General features: G+C 47.8%; 1 protein-coding gene and 2 non-coding genes across 3 annotated transcripts; all 3 read right to left on the bottom strand.

Moving 5' to 3' along the window:
* Positions 1 to 3,822: 3,822 nt before the first annotated feature.
* RPS13 (ribosomal protein S13) lies at positions 3,823 to 8,582 on the bottom strand. The gene is made up of 6 exons (XM_001510652.6): positions 8,478 to 8,582; positions 8,286 to 8,334; positions 7,259 to 7,337; positions 5,170 to 5,339; positions 4,212 to 4,312; positions 3,823 to 3,899 (listed from the first exon to the last, which is right to left on the bottom strand). Exons 1-6 carry the CDS (start codon positions 8,498 to 8,500, stop codon positions 3,866 to 3,868), a joined length of 456 nt encoding a protein of 151 aa, XP_001510702.1. The 5' UTR covers positions 8,501 to 8,582; the 3' UTR covers positions 3,823 to 3,865.
* Positions 4,003 to 4,095, bottom strand: LOC114810841. Its single transcript, XR_003758532.1, has one exon. It is a non-coding gene; the product is annotated as a small nucleolar RNA SNORD14 (small nucleolar RNA).
* On the bottom strand, positions 4,861 to 4,952 carry LOC114810830. The gene has a single exon (XR_003758521.1). It is a non-coding gene; the product is annotated as a small nucleolar RNA SNORD14 (small nucleolar RNA).
* Positions 8,583 to 13,638: the final 5,056 nt, after the last annotated feature.

Below are 13,638 nucleotides of genomic sequence, written 5' to 3'. Positions count from 1 at the left end.
ATGGGGATTAAGACTGTAAATCCCACATGGGACTAGGCTCATATCTACTGCAGCATTTAGCACAGTGCCTGGTACATAGTAAACACTTAACAAATGCCATTAAAAATAAATACCACAATAGTTATTTGACCCTGCCAGAGGTTGTACTGGTGACCAGATTACTCCTGAGGAGTCCCTGCTTTTGAGAAGGAACCAAGGTGGCAGATGTTTTCCTCCCTCTCCTGTGTCACCATCTGCAGAGGGACACATCGAGCCACCCACTGACCCGAGTTGACTCCAGCGCCTGTTTCCGCAGAGAGAATCCCAGAGAATTGATTTGGAAAATCAAGCAGCCGCAGGACGACGTGATGTGCCGCTCAACTCCTTCTGTCGGCTGCGGTTTGGTTTCTGAATGAAAGGGGTCTGTGTCTAGTCTCTTGACTGTAAGCTTGTCATGGGCAGGGAATTTGTTATACGGTATTTTCTCGAACGCTCAATAGAGTGCTCTGCATGTTGTAAGAGCTCAATAAATGCCACTGATTGAAGCAGGAAGCAGCATTGGTTTAATGGGTAGAGCACAGGCCTGGGAGCCAGTCTGTACATTGTACATAAACTGTATTTATTGAGCACTTACTGTATGCAGGGCACTGTACTAAATACCTGGGAGAGTACAATAGAACATTAAACATATTCCCGGTCCACAGTGAGCTTACAGTCTAGAGGGGGGAGATGCTCCAGTCCTGTTTCTGGCCTACAGGGTGGACTTGGGCAAGTCACTTAGCCTCTGTAGGTCTCAATTTCCTCATCCAAAAAAAGGGGGAAACTATCTGCTCTTAGACGGTGAGGCTAATGTCAGAACAAGGACTGTGTAATGGCCCCAGCCCTTGACAGGGCACATTCTTAATAAATACAATTATTATCGATTCAACTTGGAATGATTTTGCTGATTGCTTTAGAAGCTGGATTTTACTTGTCTGCAGTGTCTAAGACCAACTATGAGATTTCTAAGGCCAAGTATTCAGAGAAGGCTACTCATTTCCCCTTTATTGAGAAGTATTGTGTCCTAATGGTTAGGGCGCAAGCAGGCCTGACAGTCAGAGAACCCAGGCTTTAATCCCAGCTCTGCAATGGTGGTGCCTCAATTTCCCCATCAAAATATGTCCTTTCTCCTCAGACACTGAGCCCCATATGGGATGACTATCTACTCCAATGCTTAGTAGACTGTCACAAAGGAAACACCCAAAAAGTATTTTGCACTCCACCAAAGGTCTTTTGCTTCTATGATACTGTGAGCCCGTTGTGGGCAGGGATTGCCTCTTTTTGTTTCTGACTTGTACTTTTCAAGCGCTTAATACAGTACTCTACACACAGTAAGCACTCAATAAATAATTGAATGAATGAATGTGTTGTTTTGACAAGAGACCATATGTCCAGAGACTCATCTGCCACACAGCCTTTATAAAAGCAGTGGACTAAGTGCTTTGGAGAGTAAAACAATAGCAAGCCAAGATCACTACCCTCAAACTTACAATCTAATGTGTGAATTAGACAAAAATGATTTACAAATTGCGTGAGCAGGCTGAAGAACAAGGATATAGGAGCAATTAACTCATATTTGAGTGCTTACTATGTGCAGAGCACTGTACTAAGAGCTTGTATAGTACCATACAGCAATAGAGACAATTCCTGCCCACAACGGGCTTACAGTCAGGGCTGGGGGGAACCAGACATCGAAACAAGTAAACAGGCATCATTCATTCATTCTAGTATTTATTGAGCATCTGCTTACTTTATACAAGTGCACTGTACTAAGCACTTAGCACAGTACAAATGCATCAGTATTAAAATTTCTCCTTCCTTTAGGCTTCCCCCTCTAGACTGTAAGCTCCTTATGGGCAGGGATCATGTCTAATTGTCACATTGTACTCTCTCAAGCACTTAGTACAGTGCCCTGCATGCAGTAGGTGCTCAGTAAATACGATTGAAGGGGCCCCTCTCCAAACTGTAAGCTCATTAGGGGCAGAGAACATGCCTGTTAAATTCTGTTGTATTGTACTCACCCACGTGCTTAGGACATACACTGCTCTATGCAAACTTTTCAATAAATACCACTGATAGGAATCATTAACCATTTTTGAACTGAAAAAATTAGTCAACTTTAAAATAGTAGCGACTTTCTCCTCAATTCCTACCTGGGGATAAGAGACACTGACAATTAAAATTATATTGTAACTCTTTCACTAAGAACTGGATGGATGGTTCAATTTTGTTCTTTCTTCCTCTGAAGATTGTAAGTTCCTTGGAATCAAGACTCACCACTAACAATTCTCTTACACTGTATTTTCAATCAATGGTATTTTGAGTGCTTACTGTGTGCAGATCACTGTACTAGGTACTCAGGAGCATACACTACAGGGTTGGTAAACGTTCCCTATCCACACGACGATTAGAGTCTAGAGTGGGGAGACAATGTAAATGAATTCCAGATATGCGCTATGTGCACAGCACTAAGCGCTTGGAATGTACAAATGTTCTGTACAGTACCGTCCAATAAACACCAATGATTGATTGACACTGTTTTGGACAGCACCATGTCCTTGAATCCTCCTGGAGCTTGGAATCAAAATGCCTGTGGGAATCTCACAAACAAAACCCATGTATGGATCTAGCTAAAGGGGCGACAGCATCACCTTGATGTTATGCCGCAGTGGCCGAAGGCAGCAGGCAGAGTAGCCATCACAGTCTGCTACCCAGGTTAGGTGTTTTTTGGGTTTCCAGTTGAGCCAGTTCACCTAGGGGGTTCTGTAATCAGAAACCTTTCAGCACAATAATAATAATGTTGATATTTGTTAAGCGCTTACTACGTGCAGAGCACTGTTCTAAGCACTGGGGTAGATACAGGGTAATCAGATTGTCCCACGTGAGGCTCACAGTCTTAACCCCATTTTACAGATGAGGTAACTGAGGCACAGAGAAGTGAAGTGACTTGCCCAGTCACACAGCTGCCAAGTGGTAGAGCCAGGATTCGAACCCATGACCTCTGACTCCCAAGCCTGTGCTCTTTCCACTGAGCTATGCCGCTTCTCAAATGGCCTAACCCCATAAGTCACTCTCATTCATTCAATAGTATTTATTGAGTGCTTACTATGTGCAGAGCACTGTACTAAGCGCTTGGGATGAACAAGTCGGCAACAGATAGAGACGGTCCCTGCCGTTTGACGGGCTTACAGTCTAATCGGGGGAGATGGACAGACAAGAACAATGGCAATAAAGAGTCGAGGGGAAGAACATCTCGTAAAAACAATGGCAACTAAATAGAATCGAGGCGATGTACAATTCATTAACAAAATAAATAGGGTAATGAAAATATATACAGTTGAGCGGGTGAGTACAGTGCTGTGGGGATGGGAAGGGAGAGGTGGAGGAGCAGAGGGAAAAGGGGAAAAAGGGGGTTTAGCTGCGGAGAGGTAAAGGGGGGGTGGCACACACTTGGCAGGGCTGGCCAGACTCTGGGTCATTATGGGCTGGGAGCAGCGCTATAATTCTGTTGCATTCTCACCAGCACGTAGTACTGCACACATTAAGCACTCAATAACTACTGCTGACTGATGGGAGAGTCCTGCCCCGCCAAACACACATCTGTGGTTGACCATTTTCCTTTCTCCAATATGTATGTGGGAGGACAAAGTCACACAGCCTATAGAAAGAGATGGCACCATACTCCAGAGGAGGGAAGAAAATGCTATCAACCAGGTAACACCACTTTTCTCCAAGCACAGTTTACTCTTTCATTAAAAAAGGGACACCTACATTTTAGACAAATAGAAACACAGAAGAAGAAACCATTTTCAGAATCACTTCATTTTATTCTTTAGTACACAAGAACTTATGCGACAAGGGCAGACGCTGTGGACGATTCGCTGCAAGAGAAGAAAATATAGCAATTAGTGGCCACCCACAGCTAAGAGTTGCCTTCCCCGGCCACCAGGCTGGCCCATAATGTCCACGAAGACATGGATACGCTCACTCAGACATCCAAGGAAGGTTTAGCCAACATTAAGGAAAAAGACTTTTCTGGTGGAAACTGCGAATGGTTTGGAACCATCATCACGGTGAGTGTCTCCACATACCACGAGCAACACACTTCTGGGGTATGGTTATGTGGCACTACATTCCAGCTACAAAGAGGAACGTGTACATATATACACAAAAAAAATAGTATTAATACTCACTACTTCCAGTTGGGTGGGAGCACTCTCTTGGTCTTGTAATAGCGAGCCAGCCTGTGAATTCGGCTCTCATTCAGGATCAGCCGGAACTTGGCATCCTTGTCCTAAAAATGAGACCAGTGAGGAGAAGTTACTTGAAGGGCCAGAATTCCCTTTCTTGAGGGAGCTGGCGGTGCTCACGGCAGACATTCGATTCAAACGAGATACGGGCCTATAGACTAAGGAGTCATGAGGGAGCGGTGGCCTCTCAGGAGGCTTTGAAGACCAAAGAGAGCCCAGCCTCATGAAGCTCTTTTACAGACTGCCCACTTAAAACCAGAGCAGGATATACCTCTGCTCCTCGCCATCTCCCTTCCCCTCCCCTCAGCACCGTGCTCATTTGTATATATTTTTATTACCCTATTTTGTTAATGAGGTGTACATACCCTTGATTCTATTTATCGTGATTATGTTGTCTTGTTTTTGTCCGTCTGTCTCCCCCGATTAGACTATTAGCCCGTCATTGGGCAGGGACTGTCTCTGTTGCCGAACTGCATATTCCAAGCGCTTAGTACAGTGATCTGCACATAGTAAGCACTCAATAAATACCACTGAATGAATGAATGAACGAATCTTGGAACTACGGACTGGGCTTCTGACCCACTGGGGACACTCACTCAGACATCCAAGGAAGGTTTAGCCAACACAAAGGTAAAACCTTTCTGGTGGAAACTGCGAATGGTATGGAAGCAATCATCACAGTGAGCGGGGCTACTACAACTGAATGCCTAAATTTAACTTTTCCGACTGCTACAAACTGCATGGCACAAGCTCTTGTGACGACAAACGTGGATGAATTCACCGGAATAAGGCATGCCCTGGTTGCCTCAAACCAAAGTTTGTGGTGTTTTTGAGAAATCCTTACGTCATGAGCCTTACACCTCCAAGCCTCAGAACAGGCTCTGCGTGAATCCCTTTTTACCTTTCTGTTCCTCTCAAGATGCTTGCGAACAGCAACAGCCTTCTTGATCAAGTGGTACAGATCCTCGGGCAGGTCAGGAGCAAGCCCCTTAGACTTCAGAATCCTCAGAATTTTGTTACCAGTAACAAAACGAACTTGAGCGACACCGTGAGAATCCCTCAGGATCACACCTGTGGAGACAAGTTAAGTTTAAAAAAATCCTCCCACCATATAAAGCTCCTTAAAAGCGCTTTGTACCAAAATTCAATCCGGGATCCAAGGAAGGTTTAAGTCAACAGCAGGGAAAACTTCTCTGGTGGAAACGGGATGGTTTGGAGGTAGTCACCAGTGAGCCACAGCACATTAGGCACTTTAAACAAGGTAGAGGTGGCACTATTTAACTCCCTTGATTTAACCGCTAATGAGAGGTTTGGCCAACCCACTGAGGCTACATCATTTAATGCTATTTAGGGCCATACCCCCAGCCCTGGATGCTGAACCGTGTGGCTTAATGAAAAGAACCTGGACCCGCGAATTAGGGGACCTGGGTTCTATTCCCAGATGTGCCATTTACCTGAGTGACTTTCTATGGGTCTTGCTCTCCTCAACTGTAAAATGGGGGTTCAATACCTGTTCTCTCTTCTTCCTGACCTGAGCCGCACAAAGGACAGGAACCAAAACATACCTGATTGTCTTGTATCTACTGCAATGCTTAATATGTTACCTGTGGACATTCCATATTTGCCCCAACCCCCCAGGACTCATGTACATAGCTTTAAATTTATCATTATTCATTCATATAAGTGAATATTGATGTCCACCTCCCTTACTCGACTGTGAAGTCTTTAGGGGCAGGGTATGTTACTGCTAGTTCTTTTATGCTGTGCTCTCCAAATGCTTAGAACAGTAGTCTGTACGTGTTTGTTAAGTCTTAAGTGTAACAGTAGACGGTGGTGTTTGTTAAGTGTTTACTATGTGCCCAGCACTTGAATATTGGGGCGAATACAAACAAAAGGGTTGGACACAGTCCCGGTCCCATGTGGGGGTCAGTCTCAATTTTTCAGATGAGGCAATGCTTCACACATAACAAGCACTAACAAATACCATCATTAAAGCAAAGAAAAGCAAAATGACTTACCTAAGGCCACAGAGCAGACAAATGGAGGAATCAGAATTAGAACCCATCACCTTCTGACTCCTGGGCCCACGTTCTATCTGCTACACCATAAGCAGTCAATAAATAGAAGCAGCGTGGCTTAGTGGAAAGAGCATGGGTTTGGGATGTGGTTTCTAATCCCGCCTCCACCACTTGTCTACTGTGTGACCTTGGGCAAGCCATTTAACTTCTCTGGGCCTCGGTTCCCTCATCTGTACCATGGGGATGATGACTGTGAGCCCATGTGGGACAACCGGATTACCTCGCACACAGTAAGCGCTCAATAAATACAACTGAATGAACACCATCACTATTATGCCATCATCATTATCAGTGGGAAGCAGCGTGGCTCAATGGAAAGAGCCCGGGCTTTGGAGTCAGAGCTCATGGGTTCTAATCCCGCTTGTCAGCTGAGTTACTTTGGGCAAGTCAGTTCACTGGGCCTCAGTTCCCTCTACGGTCAAACGGGGATTAAGACTGTGAGCCCCACGTGGGACAACCTGATCACCTTGTAGCTCCCCCCCGCCAGCGCTTAGAACAGTGTTTTAATAATAATAATGGCATTTTTAAGTGCTTACTATGTACATAGCACTGTTCTAAGCACTGGGGAGGATAGAAGGTGATCAGGTTGTCCCACGTGGACCTCACCATCTTCATCCCCATTTTACAGACGGGGTAACTGAGACCCAGAGAATCAAGTGACTTGCCCAAAGCTGACAAGTGGCTGAGCCGGGATTTGAACCCGTGACCTGTGATGCCCAAGCCCGGGCTCTTTCCACTGAGCCACGCTGCTCCTTATGTGTTAGGTGCTCTGCACATAGTAAGCGCTTAATAAATGGCATCATTATTATGCCATGATTATTATTATACCACCGATTGATGGTACCACAAGCGTGCCGTGGCCGCCTCCCCCGAGCCAGGAGGACGACGTCCCCGCGGGGAGGAGCCACTCACCGATCTGGGAAGGAGTCAGGCCCTTCTTGGCCAGCTTGTAGATCTGCTCCTTGACATCGTCGGAGGTCAGCTTCAGCCACTAGGAAAGAGAGGGGAGCTGCGGGTCAGCCGGGGATCCGTTGGGACGGTGAGGGTCATTGGGTACGGATGGTCAGGTGTCCAACTGTCCCTTCGGAGCGCTTAGTCCAGTGCTCTGCACACAGTAAGCGCTCAGGACGACTGGATGGATGAATTGCTATTGTTCTTGTCTGTCTGTCTCACCCGATTAGACTGTGAGCCGGTCAAATGGCAGGGATTGTCTCTGTTACCGATATGTCCATTCCAAGCGCTTAGTACAGTGCTCCGCACACAGTAAGCGCTTAGGACGACTGGATGGATGAATTGCTATTGTTCTCGTCTGTCCGTCTCTCCCGATTAGACTGTGAGCCCGTCAAAGGGCAGGGATTGTCTCTGTTACCGATTTGTACATTCCAAGCGTTTAGTACAGTGCTTTGCACAGTAAGCGTTCAGGACGACTGGATGGATGAATTGCTATTGTTCTCGTCTGTCCGTCTCCCCCGATTAGACTGTGAGCCCGTCAAAGGGGACTGTCTCTATCTGATACCGATTTGCACATTCCAAGCGCTTAGTCCAGTGCTTCGCACACAGTAAGCGCTCAGGACGACTGGATGGATGAATTGCTATTATCCGTCTCCCCCGATCAGACTGTGAGCCCGTCAAAGGGCAGGGATTGTCTGTTACCGATTTGTACATTCCAAGCGTTTGGTACAGTGCTTCGCACAGTAAGCGCTCAGGACGACTGGATGGATGAATTGCCATTGTTCTCGTCTGTCCGTCTCTCCCGATTAGACTGTGAGCCCGTCAAAGGGCAGGGACTGTCTCTGTTACCGATTTGCACATTCCAAGCGCTTAGTCCAGTGCTCTGCTCATAGTAAGCGCTTAATCAATACTACTGAATGAATGAATGAATGAATGCCTCCCCCCCTCCCCTTGCCTCCCCCCATGATGCTCCGCGCGCGGGGCTCACCGTGGGGACGCTGCGGCGGTAGGGCAGCGCCGACTGGGACAGGCCCTTCCTGAGGAGAGAAAAGAGGCCGGTGAGGAGGGGAAGGAGGAAAAAGGAGGAAGAGGAGGAAGAGGAGGAAGAGGAGGAAGCGGCCGCCACAGCCGCCCCGAGCCCGGCCCTCCCCACCGACCCCGGCGCGGCCCCGGGCCTCACCCCGGAGCGTGCATGCGACCCATGATGGCGACGGCCCGGCAGCCAAAGAGGCCGAAGGCGAGGAAGAGCCAAAGAAGTCACTGCCGCCGGAAGTGACCTCATCACGCAGCGCCCCGCCCCGACGAGGGGAGGCCCCGACGAGGGGAGACCCCGCCCCGCGGGCCCCTTCCCCTCTACGGGCCTCAACTCGTTCGTTCAAGAGTATTTATTGAGCGCTTACAACACTGCGCTAAGCGCTTGGAATGGACAAATCGGTAACGGATGGAGACCGTCCCTGCCCTTTGATGGGCTCACAGTCTAATCGGGGGAGACGGACAAACAAGAACAATAGCAATAAATAGAATCAAGGAAATAAATAGAATAAATAGAAACCCGTTGTGGGCAAGGATTAATAATAAGAATGTTGGTATGTGTTAAGCGCTTACTATGTGCACAGTACTGTTCTGAGCGCCGGGGGAGATACAGGGTCATCAGGTTGTCTCCACGTGAGGCTCCCAGTTAATCCCCATTTTACAGATGAGGTCACTTGAGGCCCAGAGAATAATGTTGGTATTTGTTAAGCGCTTACTATGTGCAGAGCACTGTTCTAAGCGCTGGGGTAGACACAGGGGAATCAGGTTGTCCCACGTGGGGCTCACAGTCAATCCCCATTTTACAGATGAGGTAACTGAGGCACAGAGAAGTGAAGTGACTTGCCCACGGTCACCCAGCTGACGAGCTCGGGGCCCACGTGGTGGCCCAGTGCATCTCGGGAACCACAAACTCCTCCAGCGGCCTCCCGGGGGCATGCCGGGAAATGTAGTCCATTCATTCAATCGTCAGTATCGAGCCCTTACTGTGTGCGGAGCCCGGGAGCATGCCGGGAAATGTAGTCCATTCACTCCATTCATACAATCGTCTGTATCGAGCGCTTACTGTGTGCAGAGCCCCGAGGCATGCCGGGAAATGTAGTCCATTCATTCACTCGTCTGTATCAAGCCCTTACTGTGTGCAGAGCCCGGAGGCATGCCGGGAAATGTAGTCCATTCACTCCATTCATTCAATCGTATGCATTGAGCGCTTACTGTGTACTGAGCGCTAGGGAAATCCAATTCAGCGTGGCTCAGTGGAAAGAGCCCGGCCTTAGGAGTCAGAGAATCCCGGCTCTGCCACTTGTCAGTTACCTCATCTGTAAAATGGGGATTAAGACTGTGAGCCCCACGTGGGACAACCTGATTCCCCTGTGTCTACCCCAGCGCTTAGTACAGTGCTCTGCACAGAGTAAGCGCTCAATAAATACTAGTGAATGAATGGTGATGATGATGGTGACGGAGAAGCAGCGTGGCTCAGTGGAAAGATCCCGGGCTTGGGGAAAAGAGGTCATGGGTTTGAATCCCGGCTCTGCCACTTGTCAGCTGGGTGACTGTGGGCAAGTCACTACACTTCTCTGGGCCTCAGTTCCCTCATCTGTAAAATGGGGATTAAGACTGAGCCTCACGTGGGGCCACCTGATTATCCTGTATCTCCCCCAGCGCTTAGAACAGTGCTCTGCACAGAGTAAGCGCTTCACAAATACCAATATTATTATTACTATTTGTTAAGCGCTTACTCTGTGCAAAGCACTGTTCTAAGCGCTGGGGTACATAAAAGGCAAGCAGCTTGTCCCAGGAGAGGCTCACAGTCTTCATCCCCGCTTAACTGCATGGCTTAGTGGAAAGAGCCTGGGCTTGGGAGTTGGAGGTCATGGGTTCTAATTCCGCCTCTGCCGTTTGTCAGCTGTATGACTTTGGGCAAGTCACTTAACTTCTCTGTGCCTCAGTTACCTCATCTGTAAAATGGGGATTAAGACTGTGAGCCCCACGTGGGACAATCTGATTCGCTTGTGTCTACCCCAGTGCTTAGAACAGTGCTCTGCACATAGTAAGCGCTTAACAAATACCATCATTATTAGTATTACAGGTGAGGTAACTGAGGCATAGAGAAGTGACTTGCCCAAAGTCATTCATTCAGTCGTATTTATTGAGCGCTTACCTTGGGCAGAGCATTGTACTAAGCGCTTGAAATGTACAACTTGGCAACAGAGACCATCCCTGCCCAACAACGGGCTCACAGTCTAAAACGGGGAGACAGCAAAACAAAACAAGCAGTCAGACATCAATACCATGAAACTAAATAGAATCATAGATCACACATCATTACACATTAATAATAATTAATAATCAATAATTAATAATCACACATCATTAATAAAATAGAAAAATAATATATACAAATATACACAAGTGCTGTGGGGAGGAAGGGGGTAGAGCAGAGGGAGGGTGTAAGGGGAATGAGGAGGGGAGGGCTCCGTCTAAGTGACTTGTCCCAAGTCACACAGCTGACAAGTGGCAGAGGCGGGATTAGAACTCACAACCTCTGACTCCCAAGCCCCGGCGCTTTCCACTAAGCCACGCAGCTTTTCTGTTGGATCCATCCCAGAGCTTAGTACAGTGTCTGGCACGTAGTAAGTACATCATAAATACCGTAACTACTATTACTTAGAAAAAGGCTACATTGTCTTTGCCCAGCCAACCCCGGTAGTCATAGTTCACCTCCAGCGGGTGTCCCCCAACCTTAAGGAAGGCGGTGGTAGGGAGAAGAAGCGATCTTGCCAACCAGCCTAAAGCAGGCTAAAACAGGCTGAAAATGATAAATACCATCCCTCCTGGCAAACCCACCCCATTGCCAGTCCAGGGGAGAAGTAGAAAAATTGCATCAGACCAAAAACCAGGCCAACTTCAAACCCTTGAACATTTACACTTCTCCCCCCAATCATGCAGTTTTGAATGTCAACTTTAAACTTGCTTCCCCAAGGAGCAATTTATTTTAATAATAATGTTGGTAGTTGTTAAGCACTTACTCTGTGCAGAACACTGTTCTAAGCACTGGGGTAGATACAGGGTAATCAGGTTGTCCCACGTGAGACTCACAGTTAATCCCTTTTTTACAGATGAGGTAAATGCGGCACAGAGAAGTTAAGTGACTTGCCCACAGTCACACAGCGACCAAGTGGCAGAGCCGAAATTCGAACCCATGACTCCCAAGTCCGGGCTCTTTCCACTGAGTCACGCTGCTTCTCTAATAGACTGCAAAGTCCTTGTGGGCAGGGATCTTATATATTCATTCAATAGTATTTATTGAGCATTTACTATGTGCAGAGCACTGGACTAAGCGCTTGAAATGTACATATCGGCAACAGATACAGTCCCTGCCCTTTGACGGGCTTACAGTCTAATCGGGGGAGACGGACAGACAGGAACAATGGCAATAAATAGAATCGAGGGGAAGAACATCTCATTAAAATGATAGCAAATAAATAGAATCAGAGTGATGTACATCTCATTAACAAAATAAATAGGGTAATGAAGATATATACAGTCGAGCGGATGAGTACGGTGCTGAGGGGATGGGACGGGAGAGGGGGAGGAGGAGAGGGAAAGGGGGGAGAAGAGGGTTTAGCTGCGGAGAGCTGAAGGGGGGGTAGAGAGAGCAGAGGGAAAAGGGGAGCTCAGTCTGGGAAAGCCTCTCGGAGGAGGTGAGCTTTAAGTAGGGTTTTGAAGAAGGGAAGAGAATGAGTTTGGCGGAGGTGAGGAGGGAGGGCGATCCGGGACCGCGGGAGGATGTGGGCCAGGGGTCGACGGCGGGATAGGCGAGACCGAGGGACGGCCAGGAGGTGGGCGGCGGAGGAGCGGAGTGTGCGGGGTGGGCGGTGGAAAGAGAGAAGGGAAGAGAGGTAGAAAGGGGCGAGGTGATGAAGCCTCTTGAAGCCCCATCACCTTGAAGCCTAGAATGAGAAGTTTTTGTTTCGTGCGGAGGTTGATAGGCAACCACTGGAGGTTTTTAAGAAGGGGAGTGACATACCCAGAGCCTTGCTGCAGGAAGATGAGCAGGGGAGCATGTAATCAGTTAACCAACCAATCGATGGTATTTACCGAGCACTTACTGTGTAATGAGCACTGTGCTAAGTGTTTTGGAGAATATTATTACAATAGACTTGGTAGATCCCATCCCTGCCCACAACAAGCTTTCAGTCTAGAGGGGGAGACGGGTGTTAAAGTCAATTAGGGATATGTAAAGTGCCGTGAGGCTCCAGTGGTGTGAATTAAGGGTGCAAATCCAAGTGCCAGGGCACTGCAGAAGGGAGAGGGAGTAAGAGAAATGAGAGCTTAGGTGGATAAGGTAATGAGACTTTAATAAGGCTTTGAAGGTAGGGCGGGGACGTTCCAGGCTAGCAGGATGCAGGGACGGGGTCAGCAACAAGATAGGCAAGGTGGAGGTACGGTGAGTAGGTTGGCAATAGAGGAGTGAAGTGTGTGGGCCGGGTGGTAGTAGGCAATCAAAGAGGTTAAATAGGAGAGGGCGAGCTGATTGAGGGCTTTAAAGCTGTTGGCAAAGAATTTCTGTTTGATGCATAGGTTTGAGAAGATGCATGCCTTTGGGGACAGAATACTAAGGGATTCTAATTCCCAACTCTGCCTCTTGTCCGCTGTATGACCTTGGGCAAGTCATTTCTCTGTGCCTCAGTTACCTCGACTGTAAAATAGGGGTTAAAACTGTAAGCCCCATGTGGGACAGGGACTGTCCCCAACTTGATAAACTTGTTACCACCCCTGTGCTTAGTACAGTGCCTGGCACATAGTAAGCACTTAATAGCATTTAAAAAACAACACGGGGCAGGCAATGTCACTGAAGCCAAGGTTAATGTTTCTGGGAGGTGTCGATTCACAGTTTCTAAGGCATCTGAGGTCTAGGAGGATTAGGCTGGAGGAGAGGCCATTAGATTTGGCTAGGAGGTGGTCATGGGTGACCTTAGTGAGGGCAATTTTCATGGACAGAAGGGGACAAAGCAGATTGAAGGGGGTCAAGGAGAGAATTGGAAAGAGCACAGGACTGAGAGCCAGGAGATCTGGGTTTTTAATCTGGATCCACAATTTGCCTGCTGCCACTTAACTGCTCTGGACCTCAGTTTCCTCATCTGTAAAATGGGGATTAAATTCCTGCTCTCCCTCCTTCTTAGACCATGAGCCCCAGCTGGGAAGGGAACTGTTCCACTGATCAGATTCTGATTGTATTGTTTCTAGCCCAGTATTTATTAGTCTACTATATGCTCCCTATTGCTTATACAGGGCCCTAAAAAGCACTC

The sequence above is a fragment of the Ornithorhynchus anatinus genome, chromosome 3, assembly GCF_004115215.2.
Source record: "Ornithorhynchus anatinus isolate Pmale09 chromosome 3, mOrnAna1.pri.v4, whole genome shotgun sequence".
Lineage (NCBI taxonomy): Eukaryota > Metazoa > Chordata > Mammalia > Monotremata > Ornithorhynchidae > Ornithorhynchus > Ornithorhynchus anatinus.
The sequence above is the reverse complement of the archived record's forward strand: the minus strand, read 5'-3'. Positions and strand labels throughout refer to the sequence as shown.

Coding starts and splice junctions, on each gene's coding strand:
- RPS13 (XM_001510652.6), bottom strand. CDS start 8,500: ATGGGTCGCATGCACGCTCCGGG. Junction 7,338..8,285: donor ACCGCCGCAGCGTCCCCACG/GTGAGCCCCGCG, acceptor TCTCTTTCCTAG/TGGCTGAAGCTGACCTCCGA. Junction 4,313..5,169: donor ATCTTGAGAGGAACAGAAAG/GTAAAAAGGGAT, acceptor TCTCATTTTTAG/GACAAGGATGCCAAGTTCCG.